Source organism: Mus caroli, chromosome 11 (genome assembly GCF_900094665.2).
Source record: "Mus caroli chromosome 11, CAROLI_EIJ_v1.1, whole genome shotgun sequence".
NCBI lineage: Eukaryota > Metazoa > Chordata > Mammalia > Rodentia > Muridae > Mus > Mus caroli.
In genome coordinates, this window is record NC_034580.1 from 70,104,552 (window position 1) to 70,127,811 (window position 23,260).

The following is a 23,260-nucleotide window of genomic DNA, read 5'->3' on the forward strand; positions in this document are numbered from 1 at the left end:
TTTTGAGACAGGGTTTCTCTGTATAGCCCTGGCTGTCCTGGAACTCACTTTGTAGACCAGGCTGGCCTCGAACTCGGAAATCCGCCTGCCTCTGCCTCCCGAGTGCTGGGATTGGTATAGTTAATTCTTAATAAATGTTATTTCTACCTCTGGACCTTATCTGCCTGGGCTGTACATTAATGTTAGAGCATCGATTCCTGGGGGGGGAGGGGGGGCTTTTCTCCCCAGAGGGTTTTGAGTCCCACTAGAGGCTCTTTCCTAATACCATATATTTACCAGAGACTTAAAATTCTACCCAAGGCTGTAGTTTGCAAATAGCTACATCAGGAATGACCAGGGGCAGACAAGTAGGTCTATAGTTTTCTCTAGGAACTCCAGGTTTAACAAGTGTTCCTTGTGTAGGTGGCCCCTAGGATGTGCATATGGTAGCGTTGACGTCCATTCCACATGGTGGGAAGAAACTCTCCACTTGCTGGGAATCTGAACTGTTCTGATCCTTGGGAGGGATCTTTACTTCAAACATGAGCACTTCTTTCTGTTCCACCTGGTACAGCTCCACTTGAACCCTCTCCTCCCTCTTTCCTGGTAGAGCCAGGGCCTAAAGACCCATCACATGAACCTTTGCCTTTACTTATAGGGCTACCAAGTACAGGTCATCCTGTCCCCGAGCTTGGAGCTGACACAGGGGGCTGCCTATGACTGCCAGTGGGTCTGAGTACTAACTTGCAGACCCATCAATTAGTTACAGAAAAGCAAAGACTACTTACTAATAGACCAAAGCCAATGGGGTTTATAAAATTCCATCTGTTCAATCTCCTTTTGTCAAGGAAGCAATCGCTGTAAGGCAAGAACAAGGCACAGAGACCAATTCCCCACCCAAGCTGTTAAAAGGGGATCTCAAAGCAGTACATGGGACTTTGGGGTATAATTCCAGTCTATCCTTTTGTGAAATTTTAAAATGTTTAGTGTGTATGAGATGGCATGTGTTAGCAGTCAATGCCTTTAACCTGCTGAGCCATCTGTCTTTTGGTGGAAATCTTAAGCCCTAAAGAAGCCAGAGGCCTTTGTAACTGAGTTAGACTTTTTATGTAAGTGGAGTTCGGGGGAAGAGAATATACATGGCAAGGCTCTGCCTTGGTCATCTAACAAAAGTTACAGAAAGTGTTCCTGTGCAGCCCTGTCAGTTCTGGAACTCCATCTGTAGATTAGGATAACCTCAGTCTCAGAGATCTGCCTGTCTCTGCCAGTGCTGGGATGAAAGGCATGTGCCACCACTAACTGGTTGTTTTTTTGAATTCTCTTTGTAGACTAGACTGTCCTCTACCTCTGCCTGCATGTACCAACATGGCCATTAGGTTATTGACTTTTAAACACATACCATGTGCATCCCTGGGACGTGGGACTAGAGCCTCTGGAACTAAGAGCTACATTGTGAGCTACAATATGGATGCTGGAGCCCGAACCGAGGTCCTTTGAAAAAGCAGCCCATGTCCTTAAGCACAGGACCATTTCTCTGATGTATACCTTCAAACACTTGTGTGTCAAGAACATGTAACTCTGGGTATCTTTAAAGTGACTGTTACAAGAATGTCTTGGGAGTAACTGGCCAACTCCAACTCCTGCTCAGTGACTAAGCTCCCTAGAAGATATTGTGGTGTGGGACTAGGTAGGTACCTTATGAGATCTTAGAAAAACTGTCTTTCAGAGGCAGCAGTCAGAAAGCAGCGTGGCTACGTGTGTGGCAAGATTGGGCACTGGAAGTGAGAAGAAAAATGGCAAGAGGTTAAGCTGGGCAGGCTACTTAAGCTTTGGCTTTCTCAACATATCAATAATTAGCATCATCAATTATGAATAGCAGTAATCTCAGAAACCCTGCAGATGGGTTCATTAGGAAAAGGCAGTTTACTCTGTGCTGTCTTTGGCCTCTATCCAACATACGGTACTACCCAAGTCTTCAAGCTCAGAGTTCAGAGGGGGATGGAACAGTTATGGAAGAGAAAACAATGGCCAAGCCAGGGACCAAAAGAAAGCCAACTCCCGATTCTCAGGGACCAGGATGTAGGAAACCTAAAAGCAGATGGAGCCAAGCAGAGCCTTGCCAAGTGTTTTCTTTCCCCAAACTCCTCAAATGTAAAACTTTCTAAGTCACCAAGATATCTAGCTTCTTCCGTCTGGGACTTAAACTTCCACAAAAGGATGGTGACATGGCTCAGCAGGTAAAGGCATGACTTGCCAAATGATCAGAGCTCAGAAAGAACCCACTTGGTTGAGAGAATAAAGTCCCTGCACTTATCCTCTGACCTCCACAAGTCTGCACCCATACACACAATAAGCCGAATTTAAAGATACAAAACAATAAATGACTTCCACCAAAAATGTGTTCTTGGGGCTCACAGCTTTGGTTTGGTGTTGCCCCAGGGTATGGGCAGCAGAAGAAAGTCATTCAACATCTAAAGCGTCGCTTTATTGTCTGTCCGTCACAGGGGTGCCAGCCCCTGCCTGCCCACCACTGTCTTCTTACAGGCTCTCTGGACTTATGTGTGTCCTGAGAACTGACAGTTGTCTTAAGGAGCCATGGTGAGGAGTACACAGGGGAGGGCTGCTGGACAAAGTGGGAGCAATGCGGAGACATTTGTCGATCCTTCATTCTGCAAACTGGTCCAAGAACTTAAGGTAGGCCTGACGCTGGGATGCAGCTGCTGGAATGAAGTGACCACCGGAGTGGGTAAGGGTGACGGCTCCAAGGAATCGGCTAGCCAATTGCATACTCTCCTGAGAAGGGATGACTCGATCAGTATCCCCAAAGACATGAAGTGAAGGCAGTGACATGGGGCTCTGCAAGATGGGTTCCTTAAGGCCTCGGGGACAGAACCCCGACACAAGTATGATAAATCTTGGCAAGGGGAAGCGAGGATCGCCTGCCTGGCCCAAGACACACACATAAGCTGCTAGTGCAGCCCCCTGGCTGAAGCCAAGAAGTCCATCAAAGGGCCCCAGCGTGTCAAGGGCCCGTGCCACAGTTTCCAGGGCCTCCTGCAGACCCCTGCACACTGTGGACTCTTCCAGAGCAGAGAAAACATCGGCTTCCTCTTCAGAAAACCACCAGCCTCGAGGCTGCTCCTCCGGAGAACAGGGCCCTAGAAGCAGATGGGAGAAAAGCACAGGCCCAGGATTAGAGATGGTGAGAGGAAGAAGGCAGAGCTTGGGAAAGCGCAGCCAGGGACTTGGAGGGCGGGAGGGAACCTGGAATGGCCTGGACACAGATAAAGGAGGAAGCCTGGGAGCTCAGACTAGAGCCGGAGTTAAAGGCGTTAGGTGAGAACTGAGGTCCAGGTGTGCGATGGGGTCCAGAATGTCTCACCCGAGTCTGGCCCCGAACCCTCGGGAGCCGCTGCCTCGGGGACCGGGTGAGGTCCGCTGAGGCACACGAGCTCAGCCCGACCCCGCAGCGCCTTCCTCAGCGCTCCGGTCTTCTCACGGAAACCCCGCTCACTCTGCCGGAAGCCGGCTAGACACAGCACTCGCAAGGTCTGCCGTGCGGCCATACTGCAGACCGACCGGAAGCAGGCCTTCCCAAGCGGAAGTAGAACCGGCAAGGGGGCAGGGCCCGTGAGGGGAACACCCTTAAGGCGGGGCTCAGAGAGGGCGGGGCCCTCCTAAAACAAAAAGGTGGGGCGTGGCTGCAAATACCTGCTGCTCGCCCTCTCAGGGAGCCTGCGAAGTAGCCTTCTGGTCTGCGCAGCTGCAACCCTCACAGGCTGGGGCTGGAGAGCCGCCTCTGGACCCTTGCTGCACCTGAGGTAGCCGACAGATTCAAGTCTCTCCACTGTGACCTCCACCCGGCTCCCTTGCATTTCCCCCGCTGTCCTCAGGGCGGCGGCCGTGGACCACGTCACGCCAAGGCTGCGCCTGTAGGCTGCCTCTCAGCCCTGCTTAAAGTTGGCTACCTTGTCAGATGCAGGCTGGCAGAGACCCCGGGGTGCTCGGTCCCGACCGTGGTTCACTGTCCATGGCCCTAAGGAGCTGCCAGAGTAGAAGTCCATGGGGTAGGGTTGCTGCCAAGAAATGTCCTTCAGGGCCACAGCTGCCTAGGGGAGAAAAGACAATGATACACTTTTTTTTTTTGTCCCTGCATTAGCAAATTTGACCAGGGTCTATGAAGGGTGTGTATTATCATTATTCTTCAGAAAGGGAGTGTGAGGTGAAGAGACTCGCAGCTATACAGCGAGTCAGGTGTGCTGGCTCACGTCTCCCAGCAATCTGTAAACTGAGACCAGCAACTCTTAAATATAAACAAAAACTACACAGCAAGATGGTGGCTCGACCCTAAGTGCTGCTTACCCATGCCAGCCATCTCACAACCCTCCCTCAACAGGAAATACAAAGATTTTCAAAATGTGGTTGTTACCTCGTAGGGTGTCAGCAGTGGCTTGGGAAAGGCTGAACCCCAGTCAATGGAGAGGCGTGGACATGCCACCTGCACCCACCTAGGGAGGTAAGTCAGTGAAGATGTGACATGAAGGCCACCTCTCTCTGGGGTACCACACTGAAGAACATAACGGTGTCTCAGTATCTCAGTATGTCCACTTGTCAACAGGATGTACTGATCCGACTATATACTGTTGGGGAGGTAACTATGATTGCCCTGAACTTGACCTTAACTCCCAAAACCATTGCACTAAAAGCAAAAGTGGAGCTGGACACACAGCTTAGTGGTTGAGGGAGCTGGCTGCTCTTGCAGAGGATTCAAGTTCAAGTCCCAACACCCACATAGTAGCTCACAACCATCTAAAATAAGAGGCAAAAGTATGTGTGTGTGGTATATGATATACACTTGTACTCCAGCACTACGAGAGGTGGATTGCCAATCCTGCTTCAGGGGGAAAAAAGAAAGGGTGGGGTGGGGTGGGGTGGATACCAAAGCTTCACACAAACTAACACACATGCAAAAGAAAAAAAAAATCCACCTTAATGGAATCAAACAAACGGTCATCAGCCCTTCACTCCATAAGCCAACTTCTGGGGACAGTTCAGTTGTAACTACCCATCTAGAACCAAGGTTTGTACACAGCGAGCGCTCTTACACTCGTTCCCACCAGACTTTGATGGCTAGACAATGCAGGCGGCCCATGGTCAAGGGTGGCCCGTGCTAGATAAGTTCTTGATCTGTGCTGGCCAGAACCTGGTTTCTAAGCTCCCGTTAGCTGGTCACCATACATGGGTAAGGTGGGGAAACTCACACATCCACCCCAGGAAGTAGACTGAGCTTGCTGGGGAAGATCTCAGAGAGCAGCAGCCTCACGAAAGGAAGTCCCAAGTTTCTGAGCTGAGATTCCAAGTGCTGCCGAGAGAGGGAGGCCAAGCAGGAGCTTCTGAGATGAAGTGGCCAAAGCTAGACACCTCAGCCTACTGGTTTCTCCAGCTACTTTCCTGTCAGCCCCTCCTCCTGATGCCCAGGCCTCTCACCTCCAGGATCTTGGGACTGCCCTGGCGGCCCAAGGTTCCCAGAATAAGGCCCCAGGATTTGGCTGAGCGTGCAGCAGCAATGGCTTCCTGGCGAGTGGCCTGCATGCGCTGATGGTCATAGTATTCTCTGGATAGGACTTTGCCATATGGGTCATACCTGGAAAAGTTGTCAGGATCATGGTGACAGCCCAGAGTCAGCTAAGTAGTTCCCTGACACAGGAACTAAAGAGGGATTTAGGAAATCTGGCCCTAGTTGGAAACAAGGATTATTACTGAGATCAGTAACCATAGAGATCAGCCCTCCAGCTAGGGCAGGCAAGAGCAAGGGAGTGTTTTAAGAGCTTAGGGGTGACTCCCAGGTAGGCAACAGCAGTCCTGGGTCTAAATTCCAGATGTGCTTCAGTCATTTAGTGACCAGGGAATGAAGGGGTAGTTCAGCCTAATGAGGGCCTCCAGGGCAGAGGCTCTCATCCTGCCATACATGGTCAGCCCTCCCCAGCCCATACCGGTAAGCAGGTATATTAGGGTTGGCAATCATGACAGACTCCAGATGAAAGCGGCCATCTCCAAGATACCTGCAGGGCGGGAAGAGTGTGTAAGTGCAGTAATGGAATAGCAAAGGGGGTGCCCTGGCTTACAGGTCCGGAGACTGAGTTCTCAGCTACCTATGCTGCTGAGTCAGGGAGATTGATGTCAGTTCATCTCTTCAGGCCTCTTGTATGTCCAGCAAGGACTGGACAGACATGTCTAGGAGACAGCTGTGTGATGCAGCAGCTTCCATGGCAAGTGCCAAGGCCAAAGGCCACCTGGGCTCAAGAGCACAATTCGAAAGCTGAGGGAGAGTTTCTCTTTTATTCAGCTCAACACAGACATAGAAGTTGTGTTTAAGATGTCTGCGCAGTTAAGAGCACTGGTTGCTCTTTCAGAGGACCTGGGTTTAATTCCCAGCACCTACACAGTGGCTCACAGCCACTCGTAACTCCTTTTCTAGAGAATATGATGCACTTTTCTGACCTCCAAAATGTACCAGGCAGACATACATGAAGGCAAAACATTCATGCAATAAAGAGTGGTGGTATCTCACAGAAGATGGAGGTGGGTCTCTGAATCTGAGGCCAGCCTGGTCTACAGATGAACTCTAGGATGGCCAGGGCTACACAGGGAAACCCTGTCTAGGAAATCCAAAATGAACAAATAAAAATAAAGATATAAAATTTAAAAAATCTATGTTATATAGGCTGTAGAAGAGGTTCCAGGGTACACACTGGCTATTCTTGGACCATACCCAGCACTGATACAATACAAAGTTATACTTTCTGAGTTCCAGATCTAAAGTAAGCCCTAAAACACCTATGCTATTGCCATCTTACAGGAGGTAAACCCAAGTTTCAAAGACTTTAATACATTGCTCAAGCTAGGCATATTGGCTCATGTCTTTAATCCCAGCAGTTGAGAGGCAGAGACAAGGGAATATCTATGAAGTTGAGGCCAGCCTGGGCTATATACAGTGAGTTCCAGAACAGCAGAGGCTACAAAGTAAGACAAAACCCACTTGCTCAAAGCTCAAAAGCTATCAAGCCATGTATTTGAGATTGGTTACCAGGTTTTACCACCAGGCCACACAGAACATACCCTCAGAGATACCCTCACTCACAGTACTGTCATAGGACCTGCAGAGTCCAAGGCCTATAAGATAAGACATCCATAGCATCTGCTTCTTTCTCTCTTGGAGAGCATAATGGAGGCCAACACTCAACCTCCCTCAACATGCACCTTGAGGCCTCAGAGGATGGGTATCCATTATGCTGGCACAAGTACATGGGGCATGGCCCTCAGGGAGCAGGGCTGCCAGGCCTGGGCTGTGGAAGTCCTATGTGTGGGCCTAAGGGCAGGAGTATCCTATGTGGGTATAGCCAAACCTGTGGGACCAGTCTCCAAAGCTGCCAGTGGTGGGGCTGAATCACAGTGCCCCTCCTTCCCTTCTTGCCACTAGCTAGAAAAGGACTCCCATCCCCAGTCCCAGCCGAAGAAGCTGTCGGCTATGAGGCTGGCTGCATTCACACAACATTAAGCATTTCCATTACCTAAAATAATTAGGCGGCAGGAGACACGCTGCTCCTGCTTGTTAGCTGTCCGGATGCTAAATTAATGGGGCTGCAGCCTGGGCGTGCCCATCCATCTTCTCCAATTACATTCTCTCCATTTCTACCCACCCTGATCCCCCCATCAGGCCCTCTGAGTTCTGTCTCCACCCTCAGCACGGCTTTCTGGATGAAGGATGGACAGCTGGAGAGTGCAAGTAAACTTGAAGTGTGGTCCCCACATACGCCCCATCTTCCAAGGTGACCTTGAGCACACAGGTTCAGAACTTTAGACTAGCCTCTTTCCCTGAGGATACATCTTTTGAATGTCTCTACAAACTGGCCCCCATGTTTCACTTACACAACAGCTTCCACTTCCTTGGGTAGCCGAGGGGATGTGCAGCCTAGGATCTCCCCAGGGGACAGGGGCTTGCACTGTGGGACACTGATGTGATAATCAGCTTTCAGCTCCTGTGCAGCTGCCTGTATTGATAATGAAGGAAAGGAATCTGGGAGAAAGTCAGGGCCAGAGGAACAACCCAGAGCACCAGGCACGGGAGCCAGGAGCAGCCCTCTACTACCCTGGAGTAGCTTCTCCACCCCGCACAATGCTAGCTGATCTACTTACCTGTAAGGTTGACACAAACTGAATGGTGCTAACCAGAGCAAGTGAGCTGCCTGGGGTAAAGGTGAGGCGGACCGAGTCCAGAAGGTGGGCAGTGTCTATCCGGATATCCACGAAGACATACAAGACTCGGAAGTCTTGAACAGAGGTGTCCATGGGGACTACAGAGAAGAGTTCAAAACAAGTGTTCTGAAAGGCAGGAGGAGCGAGGATCCTGGCCAGGGCATTGGCTTCATTCTGCGAGGGATTACGGGAGAGGGGAGGATCTCCATTCTCATTTTAGCTGGGTACCCAGCCTGTTCTCCCAGTAACAGCCTTTCACACACCTGTATCTGCTGGGTGTGCTTACCCACACCTATATAAGCCAGCAGCTGGGAGGCTGAAACAGGAGCGCAGCTGTTAGGTTCCAGGCCTCCCTGGGCTAGAGAGTTAGACTGTCTCAAAATCCAACCCAACCCAAACAAACAAAAACATCAAACATGCAGACATGATTCCCAAGGCAGCCAAATCCAAAGGAAAGGGCAAACTGCAAAGCAGAAAGACCAAGGCCACCCTGGGAACCAGGAGGGACTGTGTGCTTGCAAGTACAACAAGGAAAACACACAGTAGAGAAGACCAGCCTGCAGCCTGCCTCCCTGCCAGTATTCTGGTGTCCCAGCCCACCATACCTAGACAGCTGTGACCATAGTGCACCAGGAAGTCAACTCCCAAGGCCCTTGCAGTGAAGTCATCCACACAGCAAGCCCCATAGGTGACATCACCCATCACCATCACCTCAGCCTCTGTGAACCTGTAGGGGTGGGGTTGGGGAACAGTGGAACAGAGACACAGTTTGAGATGGGAGACAGTCCTCACTTTGGAGGTGTTTCAGGACCCAGATCTTGACTTGGCAGCTGCCAACCAAGAGTAGGAGGGGTGCATCTGCCACCTCCCTCAGCCCTGGCAGCAGCTCCTGGAACAGTTGCTATGTGAGGATATGTCTGCAGCACCCTGTCCAGCCTTAGACTGCAAGACCCCCAGCCCTCCGAAGTGCATGTGAATAGTCCAGACAGACCCCTGAGACTGTGACTTACCCTACCCAGGGCATGTAAAGATCCCCCCTCACAAACTCTGCCATTATTGTTTGTGGAGGCGTGGATGTACGTGGAGGCATGGTCTCCCCTTGCCCAGACCCCACCAGCTCCCCACCCAGAGGTAAGGCCATGGGTGCCCAGGATTGGGAGGACCCATGCGCAGCTCCCCCACAGCACATGGTGCTGCCCACACTCCTCATGCAATCAGGAAGAGTGGGCTCTGGACAGCACATTGTTTTGAGATCTGCTGCCAGGACTGAATCACTGGGGGACAGGGTGGTAGGAAAGACCCTGCACCCCCAAAATCACCGCTGGGCCAGAGCAGGAAGGAGGCTTAGCTCTCCTTGGAAGACACCGTACCTGGGCATAGATGCTGGCTCTGTGGCTGGGCCCCCCATTCTTCCTCTGGGGTGCAGTGGGGGGCGGGGAAGCTGAACCACTGCCAGTCTGCCCCCTCCTCCACCCCCTTCCCCAAATCAGGCTGTGCACAGAAGCAGATTATTCAGCTCCTTAGAATGCAGCCCAGGCTCTGAGTCAGCCAGAGCACTTAATTTTTTATAGATTAAAATGTATGCAAATTGGCCTGAGCCCCAGAGAGCATCCCCAAGGGGCAAGAGGGTGGGAGCAGGGAAGTGGGTCTGTGGTGGTGGGGAGGGAGAAGGGTGAGGGCAGCAGCAGGGAAGTAGGAGGTTCCCAGCACGAGATGACCTCCCCTTTCTGCATTCCCCCTCCCTGCGCTCATGCTGGCTCCAGATGGCTGAGCACTGCTCCCCCCCCCCCCCAGCAATGGTTCATTGTCATGAAGAAACTTAGGCATCTCTCACCTCTGCCACCCACCTACTCCCACCCAAACTGAGAAAGATGCACCCTCTTCAACTCCCCAGCCTCTCATCCCTCTACTCTGCCCCAACCCTTGACAGCCAGACCCTCACCCATTTAGGGTTAGCTTTTTTAGGTTCCTCCCAGATGCTACCATCTGCTCTGGCCTAGAAACAGAAATTAACTCCTTTGCCCTTGCTCAGACTATATAAGGGAAGGGAAATGGACAAGCCAAGTTCACAACAACCTGGGAATTTTGTTTTGAGTTTTTCCCTTTTGTGTGTATATAACATGCTGGCAGGGTTAGGGTTTAGCCAGTGGTCCAGGAGGAGGCTTAGGGTTTATCCAGTGGTCCAGGAGAGAAAAATTATGCCAACAGACATATCTATACTGTGCAAGGGCTCAGCTTGCTCTCCAGTGCCCAAGCCTCACCTTTCCAAGATATCCACAATAGTGCAGGCAAAGAGGAGGAGGCCTTCTGGCATTTGTAAGGCCACTGCAAGACAAACAGATGAAAGGCAGAGAGCTAGAGGAGCCTGGGACAGGACTAGCCCCACGCCTGGGCAGGCAACCTTTCCAACCTTGTCACAGCTCCACCCTTTGAGGGCTCACCCTTCTTGGCCTGGGCCTGTTGGATTCTCCAGATGGTCTTGGGGATCTCAAAGTTGTAGTTAGAAGGCAGAACTTGGACAGCAGCCTGTAACTGGGGGTTGTTCAGGATCTCAGGGGGGATCTGATTGGCCAGTCGCCCCCGAGAGATGCGACCTAGAAAAAACATTAAGGCCTGAGTTTGCATCTGCTCTAGACCACAGGCAGCCAGAGCCACTTAATCTGTTAACTCTAAATTGAAGGCCCAGATTCCACACACAAAGGATATCCACCCAGCTTTTGCCCTAACTGAATTCATCCTACAGAGAGAGAGACAGCCCATAAACAAGGGGGGAAATCTGCATGATGAATTTCTATGCTGTGAGGTTACTAGCAGTCATAAATGGGGGTATGACTCACCCCTCAGGACTAGAGATGACACAAAAAAAGACTAAAAAGCAAAGGAGTCATACAACTCAAGTCCCACTGATTTGGCCAAAGTTGCTTAATCTATACTTTTGTCCCTCTCCTCATTTAAAAGAATAATAAAGCCAGGCATGGTATGTGCATCTATGATCCCAGCATTCAAGAAGCTGAGGCAGAAGGATCAAGATGTCAAGACCAGTAAAGTCAACAAGACCTTGTTCTCCCCTCCTCCCAAAAAATCTAGGCTGGGGAGATGGCTCAGCAGTTAAGAGCACTCACTGGCTGCTCTTCCAGAGATGCTGAATTCAATTTGCAAAACCTACATAGTGGCTGACAACCATCTATAATGGGATCTGATACCCTCTTCTGTCCACAGGCATACACACAAACAGAACACTGATAGACATAAAGCTTTTTGGGGGGAAGGGGGGTTTGGTTTTTTGAGACAGGGTTTCTCTGTGTAGCCCTGGCTGTCCTGGAACTCACTTTGTAGACCAGGCTGGCCTGGAACTCAGAAATCTGCCTGCCTCTGCCTCCCGAGTGCTGGGATCAAAGATGTGCACCACCACCGCCCGGCTTAAAGCTTTAAAAAAAAAATCTGAGTTTGAGGCTAACCAGGTCTACATAGTGATTTTCAGGCCACTCAGAGCCTCATAATGAGATGGAAAAAAAAAAAAAGAAAAAAAAAAAGAAAAAGAAAAAAAATCCCCCACAAAAATCGGAGGTGAAGAAAGAAAAGGTAAAAGTGCTTGTCACACAAGCATGAGGACCTAAGTTCAGATCTCCAGCACCCATGCAATGAGCTCCAGTTTCAGTGACAGACTGAATTAAGAAATTAAGGTGGGGTGCTAGAGAGACGGCTCATCATTACAAGCACTTGTCACTGACAGCAACCTGCACCTCCAGCTACAGGGGATCGAATACCAGGCACTTGCACACACATGTGCATGCACGGAAACACACAAAAAGTCAGTCTTAAAAAGAAAATGGAGGACTGGAAAGAGGACTAGGGGTACAGGTGCCTGCCTTGGAGCCTGAGGACCTGAGTTCAATCCCCTGAATCCATATGATAAAGGGACTCATGGTTTCCACACGTGTCACCACACAGGCATGCACGCACACAGGAGGACACACACACATGCAAGTGGGTGCACACATGCACACACAGACTTACAGACAGACACAAACACCTCCTACCAAGTGTTTATTTTTTTCTTAAAGACAAGTTCTCTCTGTGTAGCTCTGGTTGGCCTGGAACTCACTATATAGACCAGATAGGCCTTTGCCTCCTGAGTGCTGGAATTAAAGATATACCACCATGCCTGGCTTTAAAACTTAAAAAAGTGGAGAACAAGATAGCTGACATAAACCTCTGGCTTCTATACACACACACACACACACACACACACACACACACAAACATGCTCAGACACACAGAGTCACACACATATACACAATTTAGTCGGGCATGGTACAATAAGACTGTATCAAAGTGAAAAGTAAAGATATAGCACAGACTACTTGCTTAGCATGGACAAGGCTCTGGGTTCAACCCCCACTGTGTGTGTGCCACGTCAGTGAGAGTGCATGCATGCATGTGTGTACGTGTGTGTACGTGTGTGTGTGTACGTGTAATTTTGACATTTTGGTGGTGGTCATGGTGGATGTCTAGGCCACCATGTTTGAGACCCTGTCTCAATACAGCCACAATTGGTGGTGGAGCAGTTCAGTCCTGTAGAACTTGCTCCTTTTCTAGAGAGCCAGAGCCTGATTTCCAGCACCCACATTGGGTGTAACTCCAGCTCCCGAGGAATCGGATACACTCTTCCAACAGCTTCTAGTACACACACAGGTGTCACACACACATAAATACTAAAACAAACAAGTAAGTCCCCTGGTCCTTAGTTCTTATGTTCATCCTAGGAAGGCCAGAAAGAACACACTTCAGTGTGCCAGTGGACAAACAGCTTACACCTTAGGAGTTAACACTCTAGCCTGAGCAGAGATATACAAATAAGCCCTTGAACAGAAAAAAAAATACTGAAACCAGAGGGATAGCTTAATGGGTGAAGGTGCCAAGACTCAGGACCTAAGCTCCAACCCTGTGCATCCATCCACATGGAAAAAACTCCCTCCACTAATTACTCTATGACTTCCACAAGCACTGTGACACATAATGTAAAATAAATGAATGTTAATTTTTTTCTAATTCATTTTTTTTTGGTTTGAAAAAAAAAAAAACTGAGTCGGGCATTGGTGGCCCACACCTTTAATCCCAGCACTTGGGAAGTAGAGGCAGGCGGATTTCTGAGTTCAAGGCCAGCCTGGTCTACAGAGTGAGTTCCAGGAAAGGCAGAGCTACACAGAGAAACCCTGTCTCAAAACAACAAAACAAAACAAAAACCGAGGCTCTTCAGCAAGGTCTTATCCTGAACTTCCCACTCTAGGAGCCAAAAAGTTTGGAAAAGACAAGTTTAGTCATCCCATACCTCAGAACCTGTATTATGTACCAGAACTACTTGCTAGGGCCCCTCTGAATGGGAGGGATCCTTCCAGATCTGTGCTTTTCTCTACTGTGGTAGAAGGGTGTGTTGAACTCCATAGCCTGGAAGGCTGGGGCTCTGACATCGCGTTTGAATATTACCACTGTTAGAGCGCTGGGTCAGTTTCATGGCCTTGGACAATGAGCGTGGGCTTGTCAGCTTCCCTACAGAATCTCTTCGGCCAGGTCCAATCTCTTGTGGGCTTTTGGGCACAGCAGGTGCTAGTACGGAGAGCAGTAGGCACCCCCCGCCCCCTTTTATCAAGGTTGTCAGGTTTGAATTTGTATTCCCCCGCCCCTCCAGTTGAGTAGAGATCAGGGTCAGGGTAATACTCTAGTCCCTACATCTAGCACAAGGCTGGCAATTACTGGTAAAGGACACCAAACTCCTCTTCGCATAAATAAAAGTATATCCTCCGAGTCCACCTTAAAAGGAAGCGCACCGTGGTCCCTTCCCTTCCGTCGGATCTGTCCTGTACCTTCACTTTTCCGGCTCTGCTAGCTGGGATAGGGCGTGGTTTCGCCTTGTGGAAAAACTCCCAGGAGGGGCAGTCCCAGGGTCCCTGGGTCTGGTGATGAGAGCTCAGAAGTTTTAACAGCATGACAACTCTCCGGTCTCAAGGGGAAAGGTGTCACCTCCCGCCCTGTCCCTGACCTGGGGGTCCCACCAGAGATGCGAGGTCTGGAGGTCACAGCGTTGCTGCACCCACCTCTGCCAGGGCCGACTCGGCTTCCTGGCTCCGCAGTCTCGGACACAACCAGCGCCGCCATCACCCAAGAGCCCACGTGGGGAACAAAAAGACAGCGTTGGAAGAGCGCGGAGAGCGCAGGTAGCACAATCGACCGCCGAGCCGCCGAGCCGAGGGCGGAGATTCTAGCAGGGCGGTGACTAAAAGGAGAAGAGGGCGGTGCTACAATGGGCACCGGTTGGTACAAAAGGTCTGGACTCTCAAGCCTCTCTGCGTCCCCTAGTGGTCCCCCTTGCTCTCACGCTCTTCTCTAACCTAGTTCAAAGCTGTTACTCCCAGATGAGTGTGCCTAAAGGAGTTCTGCGACCTACCAGGCCTTCCTGTTGCTCCCCGTTTCTTTCCTTGTAAAGTGTAGTCCGTCAGCTCACATGGGCACATTCTCTACCTCAGAGACCTCTGCTGTCCCAGCAAGATGGAGCCTTAACGCCTACCAGCCCAGCTACCAAGCTGAGAGCTTAGTGTGAATTTCTATGTACCCAGAGTGTAAAGGGTCGACACGGAGGAAGCCGGTACTCAAGGGAAAAGCTGGAAACTGAAAAGGCTTTCTTGGAAGGATAGGGCAGCCTAAGGCCTCAATTCACTAAACCTCCTGCGTCTTGCCCTCTCTAGTCTGTCCTTCAGGCTATAGCCTTTTTCCCGATCAGTGGACAGCACTCCTGGGACCCCAAAGAGAAGGCAGAGCAGTCAGCAAGACAGCCTTGACCTTTGGCAGAACAAAGCACCTGCCGGGCTTACCCTCAGCCTTCTGCAGCACGGTCACCAGCACTCTGAACCCCTACTCCCATCCTCCTCTCTCTGCAGTGGCGAGCACAGCTGTCCCTTTAAGACAGCTCTGTGGCCTCAGGCTCCCCTGGAGGCCCTCCCTGCTTGGAAACCCCTAATTAAGGTGCTGAGAGATGTAAAAACAAGCAGCCAGGTACCGGCCTTGCCTGGGAGGCTGCTCAGAGGAGAGAGGAAGGCAGACTGGGAGTGAGCAGCCAAGGGAAGCAATGGAAAGGGTCAATGCCCCTTCAGTCTCTGCAACTCTTAAGACGGATATAGCTTGACCCAGAGTGTGCTCATCATCGGTTCACCTTAAGAGTCCAGCCTGGGCTTCCTGTGTCTCCCAGCCTCTCTAGACATCTCTACCCCTCAGTGCATTCTGGAGCCCACTCTGCCACCTCAGCATACCAAAGCCTAGTCTGTCTGTGGACACCTTCTGTTCTAGTTTAGCTTCAAGTTCTATAGTGGAAAGATTGGTGCCAATGGCCCAATGGCTTCTCCCCAGCAGCCCTCTCATCTCCTGGGACCTTTACCTGATCAGAGGTATGCACTGTCTCCTAACATTGCTGTATAGCTTCTGTCACATGTGAGCAGCCCTGCCCCACTTTGGAAACCAGATGATACAGGATGAAGGCTGCAGTGTAAAAACCATCATGACTGTGTCCCTAAGACCTTGCCGAGCAGGACAGTGGTAACTGTCAATCAGCTTGGGCTGAGGACACTTCCATCTGTCCACGGTGAGGGTCCTCCTTCCTGAGTTACTCAGCAGTCTGAGTAATTACTGCCTGATGAGAAGGCGGGCTCAATGTAACCCCCTCCCCCATTACACCACAACACCCACCAACAGCCACCCCCATTCCCTGGCTGGACTCCAAGTCAACATCCAGCCCTCCTAAATCCCAAAATAACTGCTTCTCACACTCACACCGCCCAAGTCTGCCCAATACATTGGAGTCGATGGGGCAAGGGGTTCATGGGGAGGCGGCACGGGAAGGTGGGAAAGTGAATAGCAAAGCCCTCATCCCGGCCCACAGTTTAGTACTGATTACTGGATGCTGTTGAGCAAGTCAGCTAGCCTCTCTGGGCCTTACTTTTATGGAGTGTCTCCACAGCTCTGTCCTAGAGTTTAGTTTGCCAGGGTTCAGGCAGTGCGGGTTCCTGCAGCTGGCAGGAACTAAGGAATATCTCTCTTTGTGTTCCCAACCCTAGAAGGACCAAGCTGAAGAATGTTCTAAATAAGGTTACTTCAAACATTTGTGCAGTCTTTCCAGGTGTCGTCTCCTCTCCACCTGTTGAACCCAGACTTTCTGAGGGAGAATCAGATCTGATTCTCCCTCACACTCAGCTCAAACCAGGGGCGCGGGACCTTAGGGTTCTGATTATCTGTATTCGTACCAATGATAATGGCCTTGCTTCTGACTTCTGATCACCCCTCCAAGTTTTCTCCACAGAGAACTTAGATCTCTGGTTAGATGGCAGCTGTCACATCAGCTCCACTTCCACTTCCACCCCACTCGCATTCCGGATCAGCTCCAGAGCAACACCCTCTTTGTCTTTCTTCCAGATACTTCCATCATCTGAACTTTTCTCTTTTGGTCCTATTAGAGTATAAACTCGAGGACAGGGACCTTCTCTTTTTCACTGGCTGAATTTCCACATAATGTAATACATACAACTCTTAAAATGTTCAACGAGTGACCTGGCCCAGTCTTTTTCCTCTTAGGGAGTCCTTCTTATCCCGGGCCAGTAGGGGGTGCCGGCCTCCACCTAGGATCTCTGCTGGCTTGAACCTTCTCCACACTTGGCCCAAAGGTCCCTTGTAGGACCGACCGGCTTTCCAGGCGGTACCTCCTCCCTGTTTGGAGAATCCTCTCATGGGCGGGGTCTGTATAGGACTAAAGGGGACCGGAGGCCTTCCAGCCAGAGATAGCCCACCTGAACTCCCATAGTTCTTTATACGATTTCCAACTGGACATCCCCAAATGTTAGCTGTCCCGCACATCTCCCCCCCACCCCCAAAGAACAGTGTCTTGGGACTCTGGATGGGCGGGCGGGGTGGGGGAAAGCTATGTCGCCGGAGCAGTTCTGGGCCGGGAAGAGCCGTCGAGCCTCACAGGGAGGAAGGGATGCGGGTCAGGGAGGAGACGGGGCAAGGGTGTCGGACTTGTCATCGGGGTTCAGGGCCGGTACACGGTTCCAGCCGCTTCTCTTGATGACCTCCAGCAGCGAAGGGCAAACAGGCGGGGGCTGGGCTGCGGGTACGTGCTCGGAGAAGCCTGCGGGGCTGGGGAGGGCGATTACAGTGGCCGGACGACCCGCGGATGACTGGGGCAGGTACTTGGACGGACGCGGGCCGAGGATCGTCCCCGGGGGCAGGTGCAGCGAAAACACCTTGGAAGGCGGCGCCGCACGGCTGAGCGCCGCTGCCCTGGGAATAGGACGGCGCTCCGCACCGCGAGCTGAGAGCACTTTCATAAATTTTGTATGGGAGGCGCTCCGTGAGCGGGGGCGGGGAACGGAGCGGGAGGGAGGGAGCTGAAGAGCGAGGGAGGGAGGGAGGGAGGAGGAAGAGAGGTGGGGGAAGCCGGGGGGAGGAAGGGAGGCGCCCCGCTCGGCGGATCGCTCGGTCCTGCAAACGCGCGCCGGGCGCTTTCCCGGAGCTGGGCTGTGCGTGCGAGCGCCCTTTTGCAGCAGCCGCTGCCCGAGGGGGCGGGGAAGAGGGGACATCGGCTGGCCGGCCAGGGGGCGGCGTCCCCCCTCAAAACCGCCTGCAAAGTGTTTGGGGCGGCAGAATCAGGCCGCCAGCTCGGCGGAGCAAGCCACTCGCCCCGGGGCTGAGCGAGCGCACCGCGTTGGTTGGCAGCGCCGCGGTTGCTAGCAGGCGCCGGTGCCCTGGGCGCCGGGTTTGGGCTCACCATGCCCCTGCGGGACCGGGCCGCCGGGCACAAGCGGATTCCCGGTTTGCCTCCGCCTCGACGCTCTCGGATTAGCTGCAGCTGGCGCCCAGGGATTTGAATCTGGACCCCAGGAGGGAGCGCGCCTAGGCCGACCTCGGAGCGGCGGCCCCGCGGCCAACATGCTTCGCAAAGGTGAGTTGGAACCTCAGGGGCAAGTTGGAGTTACATGAAACCGGGCCGAGCAACAAGCCCCGGGAGCCGTCGAACGCCAGGGAAATGGGTCCCGGAAGCAGCCCCCTACTAGGTGGCTGGCTTTTGTCACAGGCACCCGCCGTGCGCCTGCTGCTGGAGCTGAGCTCCCGTTGGTGGCCTGTTGCGAGACACGGGGTTTGTTCATGGATCGAGTGGCCAAGGCCTCAGGGATCTGTCTTGAGGGTTCAGAGACCAGAGTGTGAAACCTTTGATAAAAAGGGAGCTGGCCTCCTGGGACCTTTGCCTCTCCATTATAAAGTTTTGCACTTGCAGGCTCCATCCCCTGCGCGGGCACCCGCCCCTGCTTCTGCTGCTTCAGCACTGAGTACAACCCGCGCTTGGGTGCAGGCAGCGGTCAGTCACTGCGCGGCCCCGGCGTTCACCACCGTTCCTAACTCCGGAGGCGCGCCGGAACGCAGGCATCTTCCCAGCATCCTGCCCTTATCCCCGGGGACCAGTCCTGAGCATTTAGCGACCGAGGGTGGGGAGTGTCAAGTGCCAGAAGTCCGGTTCCTTAAACTTTCCTAATGCCTGGATCAGAGGGACGCAACCGCTAAGGCCATGCTGGCAGTGCGCGCGGCCAGAGCCAGGTTCAACTTAACGGGCGCTGGCTCGGTGACCACCTCGCCCAGACTCCCCGGCAGCAGGAGCGGAGCAAAGTTGGCGCGGGTGCCGGGGAAGTCCTGCCGCGCCCCCACGTGGTTGCGGTTCTAGGTGCTGTCCCTCCGGCCCAGAAAGGGCAGGTGACCACACGTGAGCTCGCAGACCCGTTACCCTCTGCTCCCCTCCTCTGCGTGTCTCTTTGCTCTGAGGTCCCAGTGTGCTAGCTGTGGCGCCCCGCTGGGATTCCCCTGTCCCTTGCCTCGGCCGGGCGGCTGCTGAGCCTTGGTGCCTGATGCTAGCTGCTCCCGCCCTGCGGGAACCAGCTGAGGCGGGAGCTCAGGTAGCGGAGGGGCCTGATCCCTGCGCTCCAGCCTTAATCCGCCCCTGTTTCCATGGCAACAGACCGAGGTGTCGTAAGCACAGGATTCTGACCTCACAGCAGGATGGGGAAGGAGAAAGCGGGCAGGGGGTGGTGGCAGAGGTGGGGGGAGCGAAGCCCTGAGATGGGCGGAGAGAAGCAGATACCGGGAGATGAGAGACCCAGATAAGCAGGTCAGACAGGTGGGTGAAAAGCCACGCCTTCGTTATGAGTCGAAAAGGCTGAGTGGTGGTCCAGCCTCAGGCAACCGCGGAGGTTTGGCTGCCTCACCATGTAAGAACAATCACAAACTTGTGTGTGACTTGTGCCCTCCACGTGGGTCGGTGCAGTACGAAGATGGGGGGGGGGGGAGGGACGACACATTGCCTCTCTTTCGTTGTGGTGTGGGGCAAGTCTCTGCAGTAGTTAGAAGAACCGCTTTACTGTTTAACACCCCAGTTCCTTTTCCTACAGAAAGACACGGAAAGTCACTTCAGCCACTCAGCAGTGCTGGAGTGCAGGCCAGTGTGTCTGCACAGGGAAGGTGATTTTTACTGAGCTGGAGACAGTGGAGTCTGAGAAGCCTGGGCATGGACCATGTAGACTCGCTCTAGCGGGGAAAGCTTCCCAGACAATTTTGAAAAGGCTGCCATGTCTGGGCTGTAGGTCTGTGATGGAGATAATGGGGAAGAATGACATCTCATTTCCCTTTTGGTCTTTTGTCTTTTGGCAGTTTACAGTTAAGAATGAGCCACAAAGCAGCCCACACACTTTATTTATATGGCTTAGGTGCCCAGGGAGGCTCCAGCAGTCTCCAATAGCTCTTTGGTATCCTTGCTAGCCAGAAGCCCAGCTCTAGACAAGCCCAGTGCATTCTGGGGGGATGCTCCCCGGGAGAAGGATCCTGTCCCTGCTCGAGAGATGGCCACTGGAGGCTTTGGGCTCTTTCTCCCAGCACAGATGAGGTTGACTAGAGAGATTCCATCAATTGAGGTTCACACCTGGGTTGGCTTGAGGGAAACAGAGCAGAGAAGTCCTTGCCAAGGCTGGGCGGGGCGTGGGTGGCCTGGAGCCTGCTCCTGGGACACTGTGTGAGCAAATGACTTTTGATTTGGTCCTTTCCTGGTCAATTTCCTCTTTGGGGCGCTGATCCGATCCCTGGATTTGTCTTTTCTGCACACATGTGGAGGAAGCTCAGATTCTTTGTGTGCCCGAAGCCAAAACATGCCTCAGGCTAAGGCCACGGGAGGTGGCCATTGAAGTTTCTGTTTGTAGATTTGTCCCCAAAAGCTCCAAACAGCTAGGTTTATAGGTTGGTTTGAGAGATAGTTGCCTAGCTGATGCAGGGATCCTAGACTAGAGTGAGTTTAGTGGTTTATGTATGATTTGGAAGGTGGGGGGATTGAAGGAAGAAGAAAAAGGGACTCTCCTAGAGAAGAGGGAACAAATAAGCCCCAGACCATGAGAGTCATCGATCTGATTTCTGATTGTCCTAGTAAAGCTATCCCTGTGAGATCTTTTGGGGGTCTGGGGGAGATACCTTTATCTCTTAATAAACGGACTCCACTGGCCACCACCTCTGGAGTGAAATCTAGCTGCCTACAGTGCTGAAGGCTTCGGCGGCTGCTGTGCCAGTGTTTCCAGCTCATAGCCTACCCTGACAGAACCTGAGATATAAAAAGCAAGCCTCTGGTCAAGAGAGATGAGAGGCATCAGGGCAAGCAAGGCCCCGAGCCATCCAGCATTCTCCAGGAAGGAAGAGCGGCCTGCTGGGGGCTTTGCTGTGCCAGAGTTGCCTGCTTAAGGTCAGGATCTATGGTTTTCATTTTTAGAGCGATAAAAACAGAATGCAAATCAAGAGCCTCTGGGCTAATACAGAGCCCTTTCCTTAAAGTTTTTGTCTTGTTAAGCAAGGAAATAGAGTGCCAAATAAGCTTTGTTAAGTGGCAGTCTAATTAATAATTTAAAATCGTGTAGTTGTCTTTCATTAGGATTTATCTGTACATCAACCACAAAATCAGTCAAACACACTCATTTATAAGTTAATGCCATCCCTAAATAATTCAGTAAGTGCTAGATTAAGACCTGCAACCCAGTAAGATGCATTGTGTTCTCCTGGTGTCCATACCCAGATGGGCTGGCTGGGTAGCTCAGTGAGCTGCTCCACTGTGGGGGTTGGGTGGGGGGAGAGCGGCAGAGTGCGGTGCTGTCAGGTGGCTGGCGGATTCCACAGAGTTCCCTTGGTGATGTGAGAGTCTCCCCAAGGAGGTGCTCATCTGTGTCTGCGTCTCTCTGAGAACACTGAGGACCCAGGACTGTGGCAACTTGGGTTTTCTTAGCCCCAATGGAGAGAGAAAATGGACAGCATGGATGACCAAGACGCTCTTTTCTGCAGGGGGAAAGACGTGGAGGAGACATACGAGCTCTTTTCTAGCGAGAACTGAGAGAGTTGGCCTTTTTAATCCAAATCTAGGCACGGAATCAGAATTTCAATGTCCCCAACCTGTTTCATCTCAATCTAGGGATGCAGCCTGGTGCAACCAACTTCACCAAAATTCTTCCTTCATAATTGGCCTGCCGGGGACTGTGCCTCTCTCCTCATAGCTCCTGGTCCTTACTCCAGAAAAGAAAAGCTAAAAGGAGTTATTTTAGGGGCACTCTAGAAGAGAGGAAAAGGAGAAGGAGCTGCTAAATGAAGTAAGGGAGGCGGGTCTCTGAGGTCCGGGAGGCGGGTCTCTGAGGTCGGGGAGGCGGGTCTCTGAGGTCAGGGAGGCGGGTCTCTGAGGTCAGGGAGGCGGTTCTCTGAGGTCAGGAAGGCGGGTCTCTGAGGTCAGCGAGGCGGGTCTCTGAGGACAAGGAGGCGGGTCTCTGAAGTCGGGGAGGCGGGTCTGTAGCTGGAAGGAAGGTGGACAGTTTTTGTTTTGTGTTGTATTGTGTTGTTTTGAGGCAGGATCTCACTGTGTAGCCCTGGCTGTTCTGGAGCTCTCTTTGTACAACAGGCTGACCTTGAACTCACAGAAACCTCCTTGCCCCAGTCAAAGGCAAGTGCCACCATACCCAGAGAGACGGGAGGAAAGGACAGAAGTGAGCCTGGACGAGGTAGACAGTGTTTGATCCAGTTCTTCTCATAACAGCTTGGAGTCAATTCCTTGATACTGAACCTATAGGTCTGCTTTCTATATGGAAATTGTTTAGGACCCAAATTCCCAACATGAGTACTGTTCCTTCATTATAGGAAAGAGCCCCAGATCATCTGGGCTCTGTTCCACCTGCTAGCCCCCAGCCCTTCAGAGGACTCAGCACAACTACCCGCCTGGTAGGGAACCATAGCGGATGTGTGTTTAGGGCCAGGAGATGTTCTTGGCTAAGTCTGATAAGAGGAAGTCTCATTAGGAAAAGGCAGGGAAGGGAAGGGTAAGGGGTTGGGCCTCCTAACCTGGGGTAGGGTTGCCAACAGATAGGGCACAAATAATGGGAATCTGTGGGGTAAGTCCACCTCCAAGCTCTAGACACATCTTTGGATGGGACCCGAGAAAGGACAGAGCCATTTGTGCCAATGAGCTGAGAAGGAGGGAGCAGGCACCATGAAGGATGTCAAGAATGGGTCTGTGTGGTACCATCTGCAGTGAAGTAGTGGCTAAGGTTAAAGCAGAGAGGAGATGACAGGGAGGGAACAGATGGCCAAGGAAGCAAAATAGCTGGCAAACTGGAACAGAGTCTCCAGGGACAGCAGGAGGCAGGACCTCAGCACTGAGTGCCGGAAGCAGCCCTTTCATCAGAGTGTGATGGCCAGGCTACTCTGGGTAGAAGGGAGTCAGGGAGCTAGCTGGGTATGGTGGCACATGGCTATAATCTGGCACCTAGGAGGCTGATGCAGGAGGATTGAAGAGTTAAGGGCCAGTATGGACTATACAGTAAGACACATACACATCATACAGAGAGAGAGAGAGAGAGAGAGAGAGAGAGAGAGAGAGAGAGAGAGAGAGAAGGAGCACATTGGGGAAGTGGCTCAGTAGTAG

The 23,260-nt window shown here is 52.2% G+C and overlaps 3 protein-coding genes across 4 annotated transcripts in view; 1 reads left to right on the top strand and 2 right to left on the bottom strand.

Moving 5' to 3' along the window:
* Window positions 1-2,360: 2,360 nt before the first annotated feature.
* On the bottom strand, window positions 2,361-14,413 carry Dph1 (diphthamide biosynthesis 1). Of its 2 annotated transcripts, XM_021177570.2 has the most exons (13): window positions 14,331-14,413; window positions 10,677-10,829; window positions 10,497-10,560; window positions 8,841-8,962; window positions 8,176-8,333; window positions 7,909-8,030; window positions 5,973-6,041; window positions 5,467-5,623; window positions 5,241-5,341; window positions 4,409-4,487; window positions 3,948-4,088; window positions 3,691-3,795; window positions 2,361-3,137 (listed from the first exon to the last, which is right to left on the bottom strand). In XM_021177570.2, the coding sequence occupies exons 1-12, from the start codon at window positions 14,389-14,391 to the stop codon at window positions 3,706-3,708; spliced, it is 1,317 nt and encodes a 438-aa protein (XP_021033229.1). In that variant the 5' UTR covers window positions 14,392-14,413; the 3' UTR covers window positions 2,361-3,137; window positions 3,691-3,705. The 2 variants fall into 2 exon arrangements, 1 of the variants encoding a protein (XP_021033229.1); XR_002379168.2 differs by having other exon boundaries at window positions 2,443-3,137; window positions 3,362-4,088.
* Ovca2 (OVCA2 serine hydrolase domain containing) lies at window positions 2,443-3,561 on the bottom strand. The gene is made up of 2 exons (XM_021177572.2): window positions 3,362-3,561; window positions 2,443-3,137 (listed from the first exon to the last, which is right to left on the bottom strand). The coding sequence occupies exons 1-2, from the start codon at window positions 3,543-3,545 to the stop codon at window positions 2,644-2,646; spliced, it is 678 nt and encodes a 225-aa protein (XP_021033231.1). The 5' UTR covers window positions 3,546-3,561; the 3' UTR covers window positions 2,443-2,643.
* A 3,311-nt stretch (window positions 14,414-17,724) lies between the features above and the next one.
* Rtn4rl1 (reticulon 4 receptor like 1) overlaps window positions 17,725-23,260 on the top strand; it is a 73,141-nt gene continuing 67,605 nt past the window's right edge. The window contains exon 1 of the mRNA XM_021178034.1: window positions 17,725-18,220. Coding sequence (XP_021033693.1) covers window positions 18,208-18,220 — 13 coding nt within the window. The 5' untranslated portion in view covers window positions 17,725-18,207. The remainder of the gene's footprint in view (window positions 18,221-23,260) is intronic.